This window comes from Bubalus kerabau, chromosome 6, assembly GCF_029407905.1.
Source record: "Bubalus kerabau isolate K-KA32 ecotype Philippines breed swamp buffalo chromosome 6, PCC_UOA_SB_1v2, whole genome shotgun sequence".
Taxonomy (NCBI): Eukaryota; Metazoa; Chordata; class Mammalia; order Artiodactyla; family Bovidae; genus Bubalus; species Bubalus kerabau.
Window position 1 is genome coordinate 87,057,549 of NC_073629.1, and position 23,613 is coordinate 87,081,161.

General features: G+C 42.8%; 1 protein-coding gene across 11 annotated transcripts in view; it reads right to left on the reverse strand.

The window, feature by feature from the left end:
• FGGY (FGGY carbohydrate kinase domain containing) overlaps positions 1-23,613 on the reverse strand; it is a 514,571-nt gene that overhangs the window by 359,033 nt on the left and 131,925 nt on the right. For 6 of the 11 annotated variants that reach the window (XM_055585682.1, XM_055585683.1, XM_055585684.1 and 3 more), the window contains 3 exons: positions 21,429-21,527; positions 7,483-7,544; positions 3,466-3,535 (listed from right to left, as the gene is read on the reverse strand). The exons of 2 other annotated variants lie outside the window; for them this stretch is intronic. In XM_055585682.1, the coding sequence (XP_055441657.1) occupies positions 3,466-3,535; positions 7,483-7,544; positions 21,429-21,527 (231 nt within the window). The remainder of the gene's footprint in view (positions 1-3,465; positions 3,536-7,482; positions 7,545-21,428; positions 21,528-23,613) is intronic. 3 more of the 11 variants (XM_055585688.1, XM_055585692.1, XM_055585689.1) reach the window with 2 other exon arrangements.

The window sequence follows — 23,613 nt, forward strand, 5'->3', positions numbered from 1 at the left end:
TCTCTCTGCATAAGGAGGAGGGGTAAATGATGGAATCTCCAACTCTCCATAAAAGTCAGATTATGTGTGTGTTCCTCACCTTTATTAATAAAGTTTATTCTCAGGCAGTGATTAAGACGGGAAACTGTTACATGATCCCTGAAGGACATATCAGTTCAGTCACTCAGTCACGTTCAACTCTTTGTGACCCCATAAACTGCAGCACACCAGGCTTCCCTGTCCACCAACTCCTGGAGCTAAAAGGGGGGCAGATATTACCATCAAGTCAGGTAATATACAGCATGTGAACTACTACCCACGTCCATACACTTGGAGAACATCAGGAGTGGCTGTTTCTTGGGACTTCCTTGGTGGTCAGTTAAGACCGCACTTCCACTGCAGGAGACGTGGGTTTGATCTCTGGTTGGGGAGAACTAAGATCTGGCATACTGCAGGTGCAGCCAAAAAAAGAAAGAGTGGATATTTCTTTCTGGTTTAGCTGAGACTGACTTATCTGTCATCCCTTGCTCTGCTCCAAACAGCAATTTCCAACTGATAAGAACAGACTGAGAGCTAAGCTATATGATGTCCCCAATCCAGTCCCACCTTCATGAGACAGCAGGAGGTTATGGAGGTCAAGTGACCTGCCAAGGGTCCCACCTCTAGCAGATGACAATCTTGGCTCCAGAGAGGAAACCATCCATCTCCCCATCCCTGTGCCACCTTTTCGAGCCGCCCACACCATCTCAGGCAGATGGGAGAAGCCACTCCTCAGAGCTGCCCAGAGGGGGAGGCTGTACTTCATGAACAACTGCTAAGCTAACTCCAGCAACCCCTTCTGTGGCAGGTGAAGGAAGAAGGGGAAAAATAAAGTATCTTTTTCAAATGTTCTGATTGAAGGCGTACACATTTACAAACATACCCGGCCAAGTCTGCTTCTCACTGGCATGAGCAGACTGAATGCCTGCAACCCACAAAACCTGACTCGAAACTTCAGCTGAGGCAGAGTGAGTCACCTCAGCTGTGGAGGGAACGCAAGGTGACCAGCCCTCACCTCCATCATCCCCATCTCTGTCTCCCTGGCCGTGAGTAAAGCAGCAGCTATGCAGTCCATGCCACCGCATCGGCGGCGGCCTGAGGCCATCTGTTTCTGTCTGGCACGCAGGATCCCAGCATGAGCTGGTTCCAAAGGGATTTTTGTGGGGAGGGAGGCAGAGGAGGCCCCAGCTGCTGTCACCAGACAAGGAGGCGCCTTCTCCTCACCTCCATCCTGGGCGCCCTCCACGGACCTGAGTTCCCAGCTGTCCTGTGGCTAGAGACTTTTCTTGCCTGACTCAGAATATAAATGTGCCATCCCTCCAAAGAGAGCATTAAAAACAATTGGGTGTGTGTTTATTCATATCTGCGATAAGGAGTGGAGGCTGGGGTAGAGAAATCAGACTTAATTCTTTTGCAGGTGGTACCATCTGTTGCAAGACTTTTACTTCCCTCAGTCCACAACATGCCTAGCATCCTCAAGAGTTTGAAACAAAATAATAATCGTGATGATAACGACCAAGCCTGTATCAGCATTGCCTGACCTGCCTTAGAGAACTGTAGGCAACTGCACTCCTTTCTTCAACATTAATCTCACCAGAAGCAACTTGGATTGCCAAGTCATTCCTGTCCACTCATTCAACACCAACCGATTTAAACTGTCTATTTCCAGATACAGTTCTAGGCACTGGGGAGCAAGCAGGCAGGTCTCTGCCTTCGTGGAGCTTAGACGACATTTGGGGGACTCTGGCAATTAAATATCGTTTAGACACCTAAACAATACAAAAGAATAAACAATGCATTTCCAGAGAGTAGTAAGTGCAATGGGGACTTAAACATGGAGTGTAGAAGAAGCCCACCTGAGATGGTCTCCCTGAGGCGATAACTTCTAAGGTGAGAACTATGAATAGGCCACCACATTTTGGTGTTAAACCATATTGTGTTGGTTATTTTTAGTCCTAAATTACTGTTTTTTTAATATATAATACTGTTATTTCAGACATCAGTCAGCAAACTGACTTTTTTTTAATTGACTTCAGTTGATTTTAATTGACTTTAGATGATGTACAATGTTGTGTTAATTTCTGGTATGCTGCTGCTGCTGCTGCTAAATCGCTTCAGTCATGTCCGACTCTGTGTGACCCCATAGACAGCAGCCCACCAGGCTCCGCTGTCCATGGGATTCTCCAGGCAAGAACACTGAAGTGGGTTGCCATTTCCTTCTCCAATGCATGAAAGTGAAAAGTCAAAGTGAAGTCGCTCAGTCGTGTCCGACCCTTCGCGACCCCATGGACTGCAGCCTTCCAGGCTCCTCCGTCCATCATCTCCAGGCAAGAGGACTGGAGTGGGGTGCCATTGCCTTCTCCGAGTTTCTGGTATACAGTAGAGTAATTCAGTTACACATATATATATAATACTTTTTCATATTCTTTTCTATTAAGGTTTATCACAGGATATTGAATATAGCTCTCCGTACTGTGCAGTAGGACCTTTCTGTTTATCTATTTTATATGTAGTAGAGTCTGTCTGCTAACCCCAAACTCCTAATTCACCTCTCCCCTACCCCCATTCCCCTTTGGTAACCGCACATTTGTTTTCTACATCTGTGAGTCTGCCTCTGCTTTGTAAATAAGCCCATTTGTTCTATTTTTCAGATTCCACATATAAGTGATATCATATATTTGTCTTTGTCTGACTTCACTTAGTATGATCATCTCTAGGTCCATCCATATTGCTACAAATGACATGTCATTCTTTTTTATGGCTGAGGAATCTTCCATCATGTATATGCACCACATCTTTATCCATTCATCTGTCAGTGAATAACTAAGTCATTTCCATGTCAACTTTCTCCTCCTTGACTCTACCATCCAATTACTCCCTCCTTCCTGTCCTGGATACCCTGATGACAAATATTCCTGGCCCCTCTTCGCTACTCAGCTCTGGTAACCTCTCTGCCGGGACTCATCTTCCACTGGGGAGGGGAGGAACTGGGTCCCCAGCAGGGTCATCTACTGGATTCATAAAAAGAAAGTGAAATTGAAAGTTGCTCAGTTGTGTCCAACTCTTTGCTACCCCATGGACTATATAGTCCATGGAATTCTCCAGGCCAGAATACTGGAGTGGGTAGCCTTTCCATTCTCCAGGGGATCTTCCCAACCCAGGGATCAAACCCATGTCTCCCACATTACAGGCGGATTCTTTACCAGCTAAGCCACAAGGGAAGCCTGCTGGATTCATAGGGAGAGGGACAAAACCACCTGCAACAGTCTAAAGCAGAGGAGCTGCCTGAAGGCTCAAGTAGGGTGAGGGGAAGGGCGCAGCGGTTATTGTTAACAACTCTCCATGAGGAGACAGCAGCTCTACAGGGAGCCCAAGGGAGAGAAGCGGTGGTGGTTTAGTCCCTAAGTTGTGTCCAACTCTTTTGTGACCTCATGAACTGTAGCCCACCTGGCTCCTCTGTCCATGACTTCCCAGGCAAGAATACTGGAGTGGGTTGTCATTTCTTGCACCAGGGAATACTGAAAAAAAAAAAAAAAAAAAAACATTCCATGATGCCAAGGAATAGATCTTGGCATCATGTAAAATAAATAATAAAAAATCAATGTTGTTATTTTGCTCCAGTACCACTATAGGAAAAGGAGCCTGCTGATTTTCTGAAAAATGAAAGAGGCAGAGGAGAATTTCAGTCAAAAGGATTGGCAGATTCAAAGAATCCAAGGCAGAAAAGAACTTGGCATTTTCTAGGAGCCCAAGAGAAGCAGAGGTGGGTGGAAAAAGGGAGAGATGTCCTAATAGAAAGGGGAAGAATTAAGTAGAGGTCAGGATCATGACCACAGTGAAAACTCTCACACCAAGGTCTACAGGGACACACACACACACACACACACACACAGCAGAAGGAAAGTCAGGTGCATGTAGTTTGTCATGGGAAGAGCAGTTCTAATTTTTCTACCTAAAATAAATAAATAAATAAAAGCTTATTTCCATCCTCCTCCTCTTCTCATCATGATCTCCTGCCAGAAAAGCCTTACCTTGCACAGGTCCCCAGTATTAGGGCAGAGGGAATCTATGTACCAAGTGGGTAAGATAGAGGCACATCCCCCTACCTCCATTTTCCAAAGTTAAAAAAGTACAGACAGAGAGAAATCTTCAAAGCACATGACAACAGCTAGAGTACTGTGAAATCTACTGTAACTCGGATTCTTCTGTGCCAGTTTAACAATTGTGCCATTTTCATTAAATTTAACTACCTCCTCTAAATAATCCGTTTCCCAGGCATCCAGTCACACTATATCTGTATAAGGTTTTACTTATCATTGATGGAGAGCCCAATACATGCTCTGCATTATGGCATGTGCTTTATATATGATATTGCTTTAATTCCTCACAAGAAAAAAGACAGCAATATCAATCTAATTTTATGGGTGAAGAAATTGAAGCTCAGAGATCTTTAAGTCACAAAACTGGTAACTGAAAGAGTCCAAATTTGAACCTAGATCTCTTTGGTTATAAAACCCATCTTCCTTCCAATATACCAAGAGCCCTACAAAAATTCTGATCCTCTTAAGACTAAAACCACAACCAGTTCCTCTGATTCCTCAAAGCCTAATTCCTTCACAATAGGTACACTGTGAAGCCCTCCTTGACCACTCTGGCCATAACCATGCTTTCTTTTGACCTTGAACAGAACTGCATAGTGACAACCATTCATCTATTCCCTGAATCATTTAAGTGAGCACCTACTACGCACTAGGCATTGTTCCACACTGATGATACAACAGGAGATAAGTTAAAGACCATGCTCTCAGGGAGCTTACAGTACAGTGGGAAAGACAGGCAACAAACACATGGAAAAATCAAATCCTGCAAGGCACCATAAGTCATAATTAAATTTTATATATTTTCTTGGGGTTCTTTTCCACTCTGTTTCCAGGATGGGCTGCACAGCTATGAGTGCGAGGACTCTGGATGCTCCTGATGCAGGGAGGGGTAGAAAATGCAGGAGGGACACAGCCAGCCCAGGAAGGGTCTTCATTGCAGCGCAGGGGGGGCTCAAGGGATGGGGAATCATTGAAGGGATTGCACTAGGGAGGAACATAACCAGATCTGCATCTTTACAAGGATCCTCTCTGAGCAAAGTGTCTTGGAAAATAGACCACAGAAAGGAAGGCCAGTGACACCAGCTGAGTGACATACACAGAGCCTGGAATCCACTGGGGGAGGTTTTTCTTTCCGGCTGACATTCTGACTTCCCCACTGTCAGAGAAGGCCAAGGTGCTGGATGGTGCTCACAAAACCCCCCATATCTCAGGCCTATGACAAGTTTCCCTATACACACAAATTCCGATATGGGCAAACCATCCAGAAGAGGCTCCTGCCCCTCAGCTGTCACAGCTCCCCACCATGACACCCTGGTACTGTGAGCAGCAACAAAGCTTTCAGTGGCACCCTTTATCCAGTTGTGGACCAAGAAAAACAAACACGCTGGTACAGCCCAGCAAAGGAAGCTCTGGCAGCCTGCCGCACCGGTCGGGTTTCCTGACCTCTAAACAGACTTCCCCTCGTGGCACACAATCCTCTAAGGCTACAAAAGGACTGGCAAATGGGCAGCAGGGTTTGGAAAGGCTGTGTGGTAGAAAAGACAGGTAAATCTGGCTTCAATACTCCTTCTGTCACAGGTTCACTGTATGACTTTGGGTATAATATTGAACTTCTCTGAGCTTCTGTGCCATCAAGTATAAAGATGGACAGTAAAAACTGCTCTCCAGAGCTCTGGCAAAAATTAAAGGATAAAATATAAATGATGAGTCAAGTTGACTACCAGAGCAGGCACTTGATAAGTACGTTATCTTTTTCTTGACTTTCTTTTCTGTATTCAGCATTTGTTTATCTTGTATGTATGTCTGTGCTCAGTCATGTCTGACTTTTTGCGACTCTGAACTGTAGCCCACCAGGCTCTTCTGTCCATGGCATTTTTCAGGCAAGAATACTGGAGTGGGCTGCCATTCCCTCCTCCAGGGGATCTTCCCAACCTAGGGATTGAGCCCACATCTCCTGTGTCTCTTGCCTTGGCAGGCAGATTCTTTACCCACTGAGCCATCAGATGCTTATGCAGTATCAGATGCAATACCTTGTTCATGAACATGTCATCTTACATAAAAACAGTTATAAACAGTAACTGATACCAGTGGAAAATTTGCCATATCCATTGTAATAAAGCAGAACTGTATGGAAATACAATCTAAATCTGCTCCTTGAGCAACTAGAATCCCTCCAATCTATCAAAGAACCACTAAGTCTAGTAGAAAAGAGAAGTAGTAAGTAGTCACTTGGGCTTCCCTGGTAGCTCAGTTGGTAAAAAATCTGCCCGCGGTGCAGGAGACCTGGGTTTGATTTCTACATTGAGAAGATCCCCTAGAGAAGGAAATGGCAACCCAGTCCAGTATTCTTGCCTGGAAAATCCTATGGATAGAGGAGCTCAGTGGGCTACAGTCTGTGGAGTTTCAAGAGTTGGGCATGACTGAGCGACTAAACCACCCACCACAAGTGATCACATAGTCATGTTCGACTCTTTGAGACCCCATGTTCTGACCCAGGAATTGAACCTGGGTCTCCTGCATTGCAGGCAGATTCTTTACCATCTGAACCACTGGGGAAGATTCCCCAATCTAATGATCATGAGAATCATGAGAGGCTAACAAAACTATGGATTTTCAGCTTTTGTTTCCATTCAGATCTCAATCAGAATTCCCAGTGAACTGCCTAAGTATCTCTACTGAAAGGTTTTTTTTGTTTGTTTGTTTGTTTGTTTGTTTTTAATCTCTACAGGTGATTCTCTCCCTGATTTACTTTCTGAGGCTAGTTTGGGAGACAGTGATCAAATCAGACCAACCTCACAGCAAAGCTTGTAGGAACTGACTGTTGTGGGAGGGTGGTCTAGGCAAGTTTTGTCCTCAGCCAGTAGGACTACTTAGTGGTCAAGCAGGCCCTGGCAGCCTGCCACACTCATCAGAGTCTCCAGAAAGTGCCCAGCCCTTTTGTGGCCTGATAATATGTCCCAAGTATATCTGTAACTTGATACAAAACATATGTCTTCTCTTCTTGTCAACCCCAGTGAAGGTCAGAAAAGGAAAGAAATGGAAGAAATGAAGACAGGAAAACAGAAAGACAGATTAAGGAGGGTGGGAACAGAAAGACAAGTGGATAGAATATAGGGAGGGAAGGAGGGAGAGACAGACAGGGAAACAGCCACAATTAAAGGAGAAAACATCCCTCCACTGGGATTTAGGGAGGTGTGGAATAGAAGCAAATGCAACCAAAAGCAATTCCTTTAGGAACCCAAGACTTTCAGAGATCCCAAACTGTTAATTAAAAACAAACAAACAAACAAAAGACTCTTTAGTATGTTAAATTACAAACATATTCAAAATTAGAAAGAACAGTTAGTGAAGTCTCAGATACTTAAAACAGCTACATGTAATTTCAATTCATGCCCATCTTGTTTCATCTGTACCCCACTCTGATTCCTTTTAAGAGAATTTTAGACTTTGTATTATTTTTCTGCACAGCATGCAGTTATAAAGTACAAGATATCTTTTAGAATGTAATTGCAGTAGTATCATATTTTAAAATAATTCCTTATTGTTGTGTTCCTACTTCTCCTAATACTTTACTTTCTTCTTTAACAGTTGTTGTTTGAATGAAGGTTCAGATAAAGGCATACATTACAAGTGGGCCATATGCTTCTTATGTCTCTTTTCTTCATAGTTCCTCATCGCTCTCTCTATTCTTCCTTCTCCTGGCACCTTTTTGTTGCTTTTGCTGAAGGAACTAGGTCACCTAACCAGCTTTTTATGCTAGAGTTCATTCTTTGTGACAAAGAGACTTCCCTGTTCTAAGAAATGACTTGAGACGCTTCATTTAAAAAAAAAAAAAAAAAAAAAGTTAATGACTGCTGGAAAACTCACTCAAAAACAGCTTTGCTGAACAGGTATATATAAAGTAAATAAGAAACACATCCTAGAATAGTGCTGTAGCAAAAACACCCCAGAAAATACTCGTGCCCAAAGCTTCTTGGTGTCCAGGAAGCTGGGGGCAAATTAGGCCTCTTTGTGATCACTGGGATCACTGATTTCTGAAGTCTCATTAAAAAGCAAAAAGGATATTTAAAAATTCAAAAGAACTCTTCTGGATGTCACACATTTCCAAAGTACAGTGTTTTGATCATTCTGGGGTAAATGAATCAGAAATGCACAGAAGGCATGGCCCTTAGTAGACACCAGTATGCAAACCCTTGGCAAAATACATTTGGGGAAGTCCTGAACCCTCCAAGCCTGAAAAACAAGTCAACAAACAGTGCCTGCCATATGCCTGGATTCAGTCTGTCCCTCTGTTCAAGGGTGTTGGACTCAGAACGTCCGAGACTGCCATTCAGGGAGAGCCGCGGCCTCTGCCTGTGGAGAGTGACTGCAGAGGCAGCGGACCTGTGCTTCCACAGGGGCCTGCACGAGCACACATCCGCCCACGCCCACCTTGGGAAAGGTGCCTTCACAAAGCAGGCCCGGTCAAAGGGCCAGTCGTGTCTCATGCTATCACCTCTATCCACCCTACCCTTGAAAATACTCATAATTCCCACTGGACATAGGTCTGCCAACTTAAAATTAGGCTCAGGAGGTATTTTCTGATGCTTATAGTATCTGAAGTCAGGACATCCGGAGAGAGAGGAAAACACACACACACACACACACACACACAAAAACTGTGCGTGTAAGCTATTCATTCATTTTCATTCCTGAGGTGAAGTATAATTCAGCTTTGTGAAGAGACCAAACTTGCTTCTTATATTTTAAGTTATATTTCATAATTTAGGTATCAGTGAGGATTTAACTAGTGAACACGCCACGATACTTTTTAGACAAGTATGCATGTGTGCTCAGTCGCTAAGTCATGTCTGACTCTGTGACCACCATGGGCTGCAGCCCACCAGACTCTGTGCCTGGAATTTTCCAGGCAAGAATACTGGAGCATGTTGCCATTTCCTACTCCTGGGGACCTTCCCAACTCAGGGATCAAACCCGTGTATCTTGTGTCTCCTGCACTGGCAGGTGGATTCTTTACAGCTGTGCCACCTGGGAAGACCTCTAATATGCTTACAAGGAGGAAAACCAAACTAGCAACAGCTTAACAACACTTACTGTAGAGTTCTTATTACTCAGTCTGCAAAAACTGTAGTGTACTCACAGGGTAGGATTCAGTTCAGTTCAGTCGCTCAGTCGTGTCCGACTCTTTGCGATCCCATGAACTGCAGCTCGCCAGGCCTCCCTGTCCATCACCAACTCCCAGAGCTCACTCAAACTCACGTCCATCGAGTCGGTGATGCCATCCAGCCATCTCACCCTCCTTCGTTCCCTTTTCCTCCTGCCCCCAATCCCTCCCAGCATCGGGGTCTTTTCCAGTGAGTCAACTCTTCGCATGAGGTGGCCAAAGTACTGGAGTTTCAGCTTTAGCATCATTTCTTCCAAAGAAATCCCAGGGCTGATCTCCTTCAGAATGGGCTGGTTGGACCTCCTTGCAGTCCAAGGGACTCTCAAGAGTCTTCTCCAACATCATAGTTCAACAGCATCAATTCTTCAGCGCTCAGCTTTCTTCACAGTCCAACTCTCACGTCCATACATGACTACTAGAAAAACCATAGCCTTGACTAGACGGGATTACTATGTTAAAAAAAAAAAAAATCCATGGACACATAACTTGTATTCGCTATTTTCAGAGTCCACATGGATAATTCATCTTCACTGATGGCAGAGAGTCCCAGGCAAGCCTCCATATTGTGGTTAACTCTGGATTTAACTTCATAAATGAGGAGTTCATCAAGTTTTCCTTGTCCCCTTCAGGGGTCCTTTCAGAATTGAGCCATAGAGGATGAGCTCATGTCCCCATTTAGAAATAACTCTTCCAAGGCCATCATATCTCTCCACTCAACTCCAGCCTCACAGCTTCCAAAGGTCACCAATGTTCTCAGCATTAACGGTGGTGGTGGTTAGTTGCTAAGTCATCTCCAACTCTTTGGTGACACCAAGGACCGTAGCCCGCCAGGCTCCTCTGTCCATGGGATTTCCCAGGTAAGAATACTGGAGTGGGCTGCCATTTTCTTCTCCAGTCTCAGAGTAATATTCAGCACCAATTTTCTGGAATTCAAGGTGATTCTCCTGGGACATGAAAAGAATTCATCCAAGTCCCACTCTTCACATTTCATTTAAATCAACATCACTTCTTACCCAGTTCACAGTAAAGAGGTTAGTGGGGACAAGTTATCGGCTTGGTTGTTAATATCTATACTGATGGCAATTAACAGGATGATTAGCAGATGTTTATGTGTACCCAAGACACAGAGGCTTAACCTGTGTCACTCTCATTGGTGTACTGTAAACAGACTGACTGACACGATTAGGGACACACATGTGTATATTCAGTAACAGAATGAATTGGTTTATACTACTGCTTTTGTTCAGGCTCCTCAACAGCTTCTTAATTGGTCTTCTCTTCCTCTAGCCTCCCTTGCTCCAATCTATTTTTCACAATGTTGCCAGAAGGCTGTCTAAAAAGCCAACATAACTGCATAATTTCCAACTTAAAAAGCTCTGATGACTTGTCACATACAATATTTAAAAAAACAAACAAAAATACCAGAACAAAACAAAACAAGCTTCATATGCATTGAGGATCCATCCCTATGATCTGGTTCTCTCTCTTCCTAGCCCCTTGATATACCATCATCCTTAAAGCCTATTTTCTGGCCATACCAAGCATCTTACCACTCCACCCACTGCAGCATGGTAGGCCCCTGTTAACCCCCATACTTTTCTACATAATGTTATTCACAAAACATGGTCCGTGGGCCAACTCCAGCCCACAACCTGTTTCTATAAATCAAGTCTGATTAGAACACAGTATGGCCCATTAACTTATATACTGTCTCTGACTGCTTTTTCACTAAAATGACAAAGCTGAACAGTTATGACAGATACCATATAGAAGCAAAGCCAAGAATATTTAGCATCTAACTTTTTACAGAAAAGACTGCCAATCCCTGATCTAGAATTTTGGCCTCCCACTCACCCCTGCCCCAGCTTTTCCCTTGGGAAAATTCTATGCATCTTCAGGAGATATATATTGAATATGCAAATCCATATCTTTAGGGATCAGGATATCTTACACTTTCTGAAGAATGTTCTATAGTTATATTCCATTTCTCTTAGCTTCAGAAACTCTGATTTTTGTTTTGAGTGGCCATGTGCCCACCTCCAAGTGATCGGTGTTGATGGTCTAAGCCAGTGCTGTCCAATATACTCTGTAGTGATGGAGATACTCTACACACGTACCATCCAATACTGCAGCCACTTTCCATAGAGTGACTGAGCACCTGAAATGTGGCCAGTGAGACTGAGAAACGGAGTCTTCAATTTTATTTCATTTTCAGTTCAGTTCAGTTGCTCAGTTGTGTTCGACTCTTCATGACCCCATGAACTGCAGCACACCAGGCCTCCGTGTCCATCACCAACTCCTGGAGTTTACCCAAACCCATGTCCATTGAGTCAGTGATGCCATCCAACCATCTCATTCTCTGTCATCCCCTTTTCCTCCTGCCCTCAATCTTTCCCAGCATCAGGGTCTTTTTAAATGAGTCAGCTCTTCGCATCAGGTGGTCAAAATATTGGAGTTTCAGCTTCAGCATCAGTCCTTCCAATGTACACTCAGGACTGATCTCCTTTAGGATGGACTGGTTGGATCTCCTTGCTGTTCAAGGGACTCTCAAGAGTCTTCTCCAACACCACAGTTTAAAAGCATCAATTCTTCAGCACTCAGTTTTCTTTATAGTCCAACTCTCACATCCATACATGACCATGGGAAAAACCATAGCCTTGACTAGACGGACCTTTGTTGACAAAGTGATGTCTCTGCTTTTTAATATGCTGTCTAGGTTGGTCATAACTTTCCTTCCAAGGAGTAAGCGTCTTTTAATTTCATGGCTGCAATCACCATCTGCACTGATTTTGGAGCCCAGAAAAATAAAGTCAGCCACTGTTTCCCCATCGATTTGCCATTGCTTTGGAGGAAGTCTGGTATTTCTTCAAAGAGTTAAGCATAGAGTTATCATATAATCTAGTAATTTCACTCCTAGGAATATACCCAACAGAACTGAAAACACATTCACACAAAAACTTGTATATGGATGTTTATAGTAGTATTTGTGACAACTAAAAAGTGGAAATGACCTAAATGTCCATCAACAAGTGAATGGATAAACAGATGTGGCTTATCCATGCAGCTATTGTTGTTCAGTTGCTAAGTCATGTCCTACTCTGTGACACCATGGACTGCAGCACGCTAGGCTTCCCTGTCCTTCAGCATCTCCTAGAGCTTGCTCAAACTCAATGTCCATTGAGTCGGCGATGCCATCCAACCATCTCATCCTCTGTTGTCCCCTTCTCCTCCTGCCTTCAATCTTTCCCAGCATCAGGGTCTTTTCTAATGAGTTGGCTCATGAGTTGACTATTACAAAGTCATAAAAATGAATGGATTTTATAGAAGCACTGATAGATGTTATAACTTAACTGAAACTTGAGAAACTTATGCTAACTGAAGGAACCCAGATACAAAATGCCATATACTGTATAATTCCATTTTTATGAAATGTCCAGGACAAATCCATAGGGACAGAAAGTAGATTGCCAGGGCCTGGGGGTAGGAGAAATGAGTGAATACTAATGATACTGGATTTCTTCAAGGGTGATGAAAATGTTCTGGAATTAGATAGGGATGCTTGTATATGATCTTGTGAATATATTAAAAATCACCAAAAAGTACACTTAATATGATAAATATTATGGTATATGAATCATATCTTAATAAGAAAAATTTTAAATAGTCATAGCTGGCTATCATATTAAATTGTGTAGGTCTAAGTGAGCCATGATAATCTTGTTCTCCCCTTTCCCTGCCTCTCTCATAGCTACAAGTGACGATGCAACCTAATTCTACCCAGTGATACTTAAGCAGAAGTCAAGTAAGAGAGCTCTTGGAAAAGCTTTTACTCTGCTCATTAAAAGAAAAAAGAAGAAGAAAAAAAAGGAGACACTGCTTTCTTCATTTCTTCCCCATTCTTCTACCATTAAAGGTAGATGTAATGTCTAGAGCTACAGTAATTATCCCCTAACCATGAGATAATTAACATGAAGGAAAAGTCTACAGAACTAAAGATATGCTGGTTTTGAAATGGTCAAACCACCTTTGGACTTTCATTTAGGAGCAGAAAAATCAAGTAGAGTAGGAAATCAAGCCTACTTGTTTAAGCCACTGTAAAATGGTATTTTGATGAGTATATTGTTAAACAAGTTAATTTAATATAACATACAAAAAAATTCCTAGCACTTGCTAAGTACTGCGTAACTGTTAGGTATAATTGTTGTCATTAGAACTCAGTGTTTCTCAACCAGCTTTTCACCATCAACCCCACTAAAGAGAATTTTCAGACATTCCTTGAGGACATTCCTGCCCCTATCAAGTTTTAACACCTGTATATCTGTTTACAATGTCAGGTACAGCTGAGTTTTAGAAGACCACAAAGCATTTTAATGCCTGAGATTTTTTCATCCTCCACAAACCAATGTTTGCACTCTTGCAGATATATTCCTGATCCATGCTTCTTCCTCACTGCAACTCACTGATTTAAATGAGAGCTTCTTAGTGTTATGAAGCTGAATGCATTCCTAATTGATTCATCCTCCTCTACTGCAACCCATGGATTTAAGTAAGAGTTGATATGATTGTATAGACCCCATGCCACTGGCCACGACAGATTCCCCTGGGAATGGGCACTTGCCTAAAGCTGAGACCATTATAACACCTCACGCCCATGCGTATAGTTTAATCAATAAAGAGGGTGGACCTGACTCATATGAAAAGAATCAAAATTCTTCCCCGGGATTTTGGAACTTGTTGTTCTCCATTGTAGAAGCTACAGTATGTGAGCCTGAGAACTCCCTGCAGAGGTGTAGGGGAACCTGGGCAACAGGAATGAAGGCAGCATTGACAAACAGGAGACAAGGCTGGTGATAAGGAGATGAATAAAACATAGTAGCATGACCTAAAGAAGGTCCCAGGCTAGTAGAGGAAGGAATTGCGACACAATGTGCTAACTGCTGGGAACAGCCTTGGGCTCCAGGAGAAGCACTGGGGGATCCCAGAGGCTTCCACGAGACGAGAAATGAGAACCGAGGCTATGGCCACATCACAAGAAATGACATAAGATGGTCCACAGTCAAGCCAGCGCTGCTGTGGCTGCTAATTTCCACACCTCAGTAAGGCAGAGAGCACAATATTAGCCAACAATAATAATTTGGAGGCTGGTACCAACATATCTAGGCTTCCCTGGTGGCTGAGATGGTAAAGAATCTGCCTGCAAAGTGGGGGACCTGGGTTCAGTCCCTGGGTTGGGAACATCCTCTGGAGAAGGGAATGGCTACCCACTTTAATGTTCTTGCTTGGAGAATCCCATGAACAGAGGAGCTTGGCAGGCTATAGTCCTTGGGATCACAAAGAGTTGGACAGGACTGAATGACTAACACACCAACATATTTATTAATAGCCTTTGTGGATGTTTGTGTTGATGGTCGGGAAACTGGAATACAGAAAAAGTATAGTGAAAAAAAGGAGTATCTCACAACACAGTTACATCTGTTTTATATAGAAAAACAGCTTCACTAGGTATACCGATCCTTTTACTGTAGCTTCTTCCAGCCTTTCCCAAGGCCCTGTCAACAACACTGAAATATTCTCTTTTGAGCCTCTCCAAAACTTTGTGGTGTAGCATTAGCCTTGCTCCCATCATGTGATGAGGAAATATGAGCTTGGTGAAACTGGAAGAACTGAAGGACTGATGTTGAAGCTGAAACTCCAATACTTTGGCCACCTGACACGAAGAGCTGACTCATTGGAGAAGACCCTGATGCTGGGAAAGATTGAGGGCAGGAGGAGAAGGGGACGACAGAGATGAGATGGTTGGATGGCATCACCGACTCTATGGACATGGGTTTGGGTGGACTCTGGAAGTTGGTGATGGACAGGGAGGCCTGGCATGCTGTGGTTCATGGGGTCGCAAAGAGTCAGACATGACTGAGTGACTGAACTGAACTGAGAATTGTCCGGTGAGTAGGTGAAGCAGATGTGATTTTGTACCAGACTCTGACTCCAAAGCACAGCACCCCCCCCCACCACCACCTGACTCCTCCACAAATATGTGACCACAAGCAGCAGCAGTCAGAATGAACACCGCCATGTCCCAGCATCTTCCATCTGCCTCTCCAGATTCACTCTCTAACCTTCTCCCCGCTGCTTTGTGATCAGGATGCATTTGGTGTGGATCATACCAAAAGGCTCTCTGCCCTCTGGCCTGGGTTTGGCCAATGTGGGGGTAAGGGAGGGGGCACTGAGGGGTATCAGCAGGCAAGAGGGAAGTGTGGCCTGGACATGGCTCTCTACCAAAGGTCACACTGCTGAACTTCTCCATACACAATCTCTCCGGGACCTGGTGACACACCCGCCCCTTGCCCTTGACACAAGCTCCACATTTGGTAGCCTGGGGCTCTTGCACACTATCCTTGTGGTTAGCTCACACTTGCCCACTCTTCTCAAACTACCTCACTGGAGTATGCCACGAGCTTCTTGCAGGGACTCTGGCTGATGCTCTGACAAAACAGAATGGACACAGGTGTCCCAGAGGGGACTGGATGAATACCAGTGGAACTTTCTCCCACCTTCTCGCTCTACTCATAACAGCAGATTCCAGAAAGGGAAGACAAAGAAGAACTATGAACATGTGGAGATGGAGGTTAAGTATACTATCCATCTCATTCCTCAGAATCCTGCCTGATCTGTATACCCTGAATGGACGTAAGATGTTGCCAGGTAACTAGAATCTGGATGAAGCAGTATTTGTGGTGAAGATCTAAAAAAAGCTTTTTTTCCCTCCAGATTGAGTAGGATGCAAGGTTGCTATTAATCAACTGCTTTCCACCCCTACCCTCTGTTCTCTTCCTGGTCCTTCAAAAGCTGAACTTTCTGCGCCAACAGAATAGATCAAATTAATTTCAGCATAGGAAGGTTAAGTGCTATCCACACCAAGTTCCATTTCCCCTTAACTAGTAAGAACAAGTGTCGATATAGTCATGTTAGAAGAAAAGTTTAAACACGTTTTGATAGAGTTATCTTTACAATTTTTGTCTTTCCAATGGATTTTTGTAAGGGATACATGCTAAAGGATCAAGAAATTTCTAGAGAGAGAAAAACATCAGGAAGTGACCTGAGACAACCGTTAAACTAATCTTGGCCTTATGACTTTACCTCGACACCCAAAAGTAAAACTCTCTTGTCAAAAAAAAATGCCCCGAAGTATAAATCGAAATCTTTTTATATTTTTCCCCCAATAAACTAAGTTTGCTAGATCTCAATAAAATTATCAGTGTTTTCTTAAAGATGAAAAAAGATGAGAGAATGCTTGTTTGTGCTGTTCAATCAATAGGCGTAAATGATGGTGTTATTAATGTAGCACCTCTAGTCACCTTTTAAGCCTGGCTTCTTCTTTATTTGCTAAATAAACCTTGCTCAGCTCTTTCTTCCTACTTGCTCATCCTCCTTTTCTCTCCTCAAACGAACACAATCAAATAATCAGTTACGTAGGCCCATTGATTTTATGTCCCAAATACACTGACTGTGTCCCTTTCACCCTGTCACTAAGGAGCTCATGCTCTTGATAGCTCAGCTGGACAGAGCAGGGCTTCTCAATCTTGTCACTACTGCCATTTGGGGCTGGATAGTTCTTTGTTGTTGGGGGCTGTCTTGTTAGTAGAAGATGTTTAGCAGTACCCCTAGCCTCTATTACTAAGATGCCCACAACACACCCCCTCCTTATGTCTACAGACTTTGCCAAGTGTCCCCTGAGAAGCAAAATCACCCAGGTTAAGAACCACTGAATTGGGTAACAGGCTCCTATTAGGTCCACCTGCATATGCTCTTCTCCCTTCAGAATTTATCCACCTTATAAGGGACAGCCATGTCATTCCTGTGCTTAAACCATCCCCTGACTACTCCCCACTTACTCTACATTGAAATCTAAACTCTTCAGAAAAAATATACAAAGACACCCTGATTGGGCCCCCACTGGATTCTCTGGCCCCTACAAGCTCTGTGTGCTGTGGGTGGACAGGAGTTATGCCAGTTTTCCAATATCCCACGTAGTTTTCACATCTCCAGGCATTTCCTCTTACTGAAACTTCCTCCTTCCTTCTATCCACACTCAACTGTCCCCTTTTCTCACTTCCCACTTGGAGAAATTTTCAACTGCTTTCTAAAATAGAGGTTGCAAACTCAAGTGTATTCAAGGTCAGGTTTGTTGTAGTTCAGTCCCTAAGTCTGTCCAATTCTTTGCAACTCCATGGACTGCAGCACGCCAGGCTCCTCTGTCCTCCACTGTCTCCCAGTATTTCCTCAAATTCATGTCCACTGAGTCAGTGATGCTATCTAGCCATCTCATCCTCTGCCATCCCCTTCTCCTTTTGCCTTCAATCTTTCCCAGAATCAGGGTCTTTTCCAAAGAGCTGGCTCTTTGCATCAGATGGCCAAAGTATTGGAGTTTCAGCAACAGTCCTTCCAATGAATATTTAATTTCCTGTAGGATTGACTGGTCAGGATGGTTAACATAAATGAGTAAAGCTGAGAGGACTGTGGAACAGTCGCCCACACATAAAGGCAGCCCCTTGCCCCTCAGTTTCTCCAGCTCTAGGATACTGTTTCATGCAGAGAATGGCCCAGCATTGCCAAATGTGGGAAGCTGAAGGACTTTTATATTGGGGTATCTGAATTTTTTAAAATAAATAAACAAACACGGAGTGGCTGAAACAAGACACATCTACAGGCAAAACCTGCTGACCATCACTTGCCATCTACACTCTCAGGATCTCTAAGCATTTATCACTACACTCAGAGTGTTTACATTCCTGTTCCGCTATAAGCATGACAGTATCTTAAGGTCATAGGGTCAGGTCCCTGTTTCTTTCATTTATTTATTTGTCTGTTTTAATTCACATACCATTTTTCTTCTTTCTCCCACCTACTCATTCAGTCATCCATCCAACTCACCAATAGATAGAATCACATTTCTATAAGCACTCTGTTAAGAAGGCAAAAACAAAGAGACGTGATCTCTGGTCTCAAAGTGTTCCTAGGCCAGTGAGCAGAGACACAGACAAATGATTATAATACACACACTCATGAGAATATTATGAAGGAATCACATACTCAAAGCACAACACTCAGACAACAGAAAAAGCACTGAACTATCCCTGGTTGAGTCAAGTTGGCTTCAGATAAGATTTGAGCCAAAGGCAGAAATATGCCCCTTGGTAAGCGAAAGTGTTACAGGCCACACGAACACTCTGTGCTGTGGTGTGTAGGTAGGAGAGAGATGGCACATTTGAGGAACTACAGTAATGCCGTTCTGATTTGAAACAGGAAATAAATCGAGTGAAAGTTCACAGTATATCACTCTTAAACGGGCAGTATTCAGTGCAGTTCTTGGCACCTAGAGAATACTCAAAAAGTATCTGTTTAATTCATTCATTCAAAAACTGGGCAGGAAGGAATGCTGATCAAGCACAGCTTGACAATAATTAAGCAGTCCCTTAGACGTGAGAGATATGCTGGGGGAATACATAATAGGAGTTGACTGAGGAACTGTTACCTGATCTAATATAAGAACCATTCAATTGATACAGTAATAACAGTAATAAATGACATTTATTAAGTGCTTACTATAGTCCAAGTACTTAACTAAGGGCTATACCAGCATTATCTAATTCAATGGACATAAGGATCCTATGCAGTATTATCATCCCCACTTTACAGACTAAAAATAGGCTCAGAGAAAGGAGTTGGGGCTCAAACCCAGGAATGTCTGAATCCAAAGTTCAACCTCTTATTTAACACAGTTTTGTTTTGTTTTGTTTTTAATGGAAAAAATCCCTGAGGATTTCTTGCAAAGGCTTTTGGTTGTGTTTGAACCCAGAGCATCAGAGTACCAAGGAATAAGCTTGCTCTCTTTGTGGGTGACTAAAATTTGTCCAAAATAAAAGCTACCTTCTAAAGTAAGCAGAGAACTGACCACCAACTGGGAATTGCCACATCAGCATAATGCTGTTGCCAGCAGCTCTCAATTAAAAACAAAACAAACTCTCTAGAAAACGCCATGGAGCGGGGAGGCAGGGGGAATCTCCTTCCAGAGCTAGCCCAGGCCAGGCCTGTCTGCTGGGGACAGCTGGGTGAAGCTATCAGAAGACCCAGATGACCTACAGAGAATCCATCCAATATTGAGACTCCGAGAAAGTAGGCAACAGGTTCCCTGTTACAGGGGGCAAATTTTTGTTTACTTTCAGACACCTATACTCCATTATATGTCATATTTGTAAATGACATTAAAGTGTCTTCAATGTGAACACTGAAATTTCACAATTTGTAATGAACTTCTGTGATTCAGTTGATTTCAGTTCAGTTCAGTCACTTAGTCATTTCCTACTATTTGCAACCCCATGGACTGCAGCATGCCAGGCTTCCCTGTCCATCACCAACTCCCAGAGCTTGTTCAAACTTATGTCCATCGATTTGGTGATGCCATCCAACCATCTCATCCTCTGAAGCTCCAATACTTTGGCCACCTGATGTGAAGAACTGACTTATTGGAAAAGACCCTGATGCCGGGAAACACAGAAGGCAGGAGAAGGGGATGACAGTTGATTTCATGGATAAAGCAAATGTACCTAAAACAAGGAGCTAAAATCCGCAAGGGAAAGATGTGTTTTCAAACACCCATTGAGTACTTATCAAGCACCATTTTATATAAAGATGATATTGTAACCGAGGGAAAAAAAATTATATATAGGTAAATTATATATAGGTAGCAACTTACTACGGAGAAGGCAATGGCACCCCACTCCAGTCCTATTGCCTGGAAAATCCCATGGACGGAGGAGCCTGGTGGGCTGCAGTTCATGGGGTCACTAAGAGTCGGACACGACTGAGTGACTTCACTTTCACTTTTCACTTTCATGCATTGGAGAAGGAAATGGCAACCCACTCCAGTGTTCTTGCCTGCAGAATCCCAGGGATGGAGCCTGGTGGGCTGCCATCTATGGGGTCACACAGAGTTGGACACGACTGAAGTGACTTAGCAGCAGCAGCAGCAACTTACTAGAAGAGGTCTGCTATAAGCAAATCTAGGTAATTCTAGTTGATTACTTCCACTTCTTATCCATTTGTCATTTATTTTCTTTTTTAAAACATTTGCTTTCTTTTTATTCCCATTCTTATTGAGGAATAATTCACAAATATAATTGTGTATATATTAAAGTATACAACATGATTTGACATACATATATACACTGTGCAATGATGATCAAGATCATACACTTGTTACTTATAGGTCCTGTAACACAGATGAACAGTTCATTATTTCATGCTGATAAAGAATACACATCCGGCAATTAACGTCACCTGGGTTCAAACTGCCACTTTGCCACTTGCTACTATGTGATTTGGACAAATGACAAGTTTTCTCCAAGTCTCAGTTTTCATCATCTATAAAATGGGTGTAATAATGGAGACTTAGATATATTCCTTCCAAAGCTACCTGAATGACCAAATTAACGTTGTAGAAGAAAGGGAAATAAGAAGGCACACTGAAAAACATTTAGAAAGTAACACAAGCAAGTCACAGAGGTGGACTAACATGACATTCTGAACACGACATTTGTCAGAAAGGCAGGCATCAAGAATGAAGCCAGGTTTCAGCCTGGATCCCTCAGAAAAGATAGTGAATCACTTGAATGAAGCAAGCAGAAAAGAGGACAGTGATGAGGAATGTGAATCTGGGATGTTCTGGTGGAGACAACAGTGGAAAGCTACCTATGTCCTGTGGCCACTTCTATTTTGAAGAAGAGTTCTGGAAATACAGAATTTGGAAGTCACGGGCTCATACACTAACAAGAAAACCAAGCCATGTACACACTGAGTTACCCCAGAAAGAATATTTCAGCACAAGTTGCAAACCAGTGGCCCATGGACCACATCTGGAACACAGACTTGTTTTGTTTGGCCTCCACAGAGTTCTAAAAAAAGCTTCAGCCAACATACAAAAATCTTAAGATTGCAACTCCTTTAAAAATTGCATTTCTGGTTTGTCTTGAAAAACTAAAAGACTTTGCAATACGGGGCCAGCATCCCCTCTGGAGATCATTTCAGGAAGCCCCCCTGAGACCAGGCTCACGAGACACAGTTCGTTCACTGTAGCTGTCCCCACTCACAAGATGTGGACGTGTACAGTTATCTCAGCCTGTGCTTCTCTTATGCTATCTTCTGGGATCCCACAGAAACGTGAGTTTGCTTCTTTTGTTGTGCAGTTCCTGGCAGAAAAGAAAGAGAAACGAACCAAGGTCAGGAGCCTCTGAAAATTCACATAAAGAGACTCCAGAAGAGGAACCTGTGAATGAGACACAGACAGAAGTGCCAAACAGGTGTAAGCATGCGAATTATCATCAAGGTCAAGGGAATAGAAGGGTCACTGATTCATTCTTGATTACTCTTTGCCTGAAACTCCCCTCCCCCACACCAGCAAGTCTTTTCAGCGTCAGCTTCATAGTAGATCCCCACTCTAAACACTTTCCATCATCTTTATGACTGTGGTCCAAAGCACAGTCATTTCTCACTTGGATTATTGCAACTGCTGCTTGCCTGTTTCTACTCTTATCTCCCTACAATCCTTGCTCCACACAGCAGCTAGAAACAGCTCCTTAAAATGTAAATTGGATCATGTCACTCTTCTGCCAAAACTATGCAGTGGCCTAGAATCAGCTGATTCCAAGGATGGACAAGGAAAGTACTAAGTGACATCCTATGGCGCCTGGAAGTAAACATGTCCTCAAAAAAAACCTGGGGCACAGAAGGACACAGAAGCCGATGGGAAGGGGTTCCCAATGGTTAAGTCAAAGACTGTTTAGGCAACAAAATAACGATAATACTGGATTATAACCAACAGAATAAAATAAGAATTCAGAAGCACATATTGAAAATAATAAATAAATATTTGAAAGAATAAATAAGTAAGAGACAAGGGGAAAGTCACTAACAGGATTGTTCCAGTTAATAAATGTAGAAGAAATTATAAACATAGAAAAACACTACCTGGCAAAACCAAAGGCATACTTGTCTCAAGCAAGAATTAATAATGAACGCTAAAATTACTGGGCAAAGATACTATAGGAAGCATGATATTTACATAGTCTCAAAGGAGCTCCCCACGAGGTGATATTAATTACAAAGGAGGAGATAGTAAGTTTATACTGGAAAACCTGGGAGACACAATCTTAACCAAGAGACATCACAAGCTGATCTCACCAGTGATGGGGCAAATCGACATCACATGCCTCCTGATACCATGTACTGTAAAGAGCACATCATTTCTCTGGTTTTCCTGCCAAAAATGCATAATGCAAATGGAATCCTGAGGAAACATCAGATGAGTTGAGGGACACAACACAAACTAACTGGCTGGATGCTTTAAAAGGTCATGGTCATAAAGAAAAAGACTGAAGAACAGTTCCAGATTAAAGCGAACAAAGAATATGTCACAATTAAATGCACTGTAATTCCAGATTATGTTCTGGACCAGAAAAAGAGACATCAGTAGAACAATAGGAAAGAGTATAATAAGTTCTATACATCAGATAATAGCTCTGTATGAATGTCAATATCAGGTGCTATGAATAACACCTGATTCTGACCATTGTACAGTGAACATGGAAGATGTCAGTGGGAGAGAGAGGAGAAAAATGTGATGGGCAGAGAGACACAGAAGGTTCCAACAGTAGCTGAAAGTGGTGGGTCATTTTTCAGTAGGTAACAGGTATATGGATGTCCACTACAATATTCTTTCTTCCTTATATATGCATTATATTATTCTGCATGTATAAACATGTCATAATTTTTTTAAGAAGAGAAAAATTTTAAATACAAAGTATAACAAATGTTGCTGTGTCCTTTTAGATTCTGTTGTCTAAGCCTGACAGCCTGAGCTCTGTTTTCTCTTTAAAAAAAAAAAAAAAAAGGATGAAGTATTAGAAAGCTATAAAACGCATTAGTGCTCCTTTCTGCAATCTAATGGTCTATAAGACAGTTGAAAAGGGGCATGCCACTTCTTCACTATGTGAGTCACTGTTTTATAAGCCCTGGCCTGTACTACTCTAAGTCATCTTATGTATCACATGAGGTCCCCACATGTGTTCCCAGGGATGTGTGCCCATACGCTGAGTAGAAGGAGAATACTGTTGGTGTAAGAAATAGTTTTGATGTAGGTTCAAATCCCATTCTTCCACTTTCCAGTAGTGTGAGGTACAGCAGGGAGGTGACACCACTTCCCTGAGTATTTCCAAATCTGTAAATGAGATAAAACTCTGAAGTTGTTATATGGCTGAACTGAAACAATAAAGGATA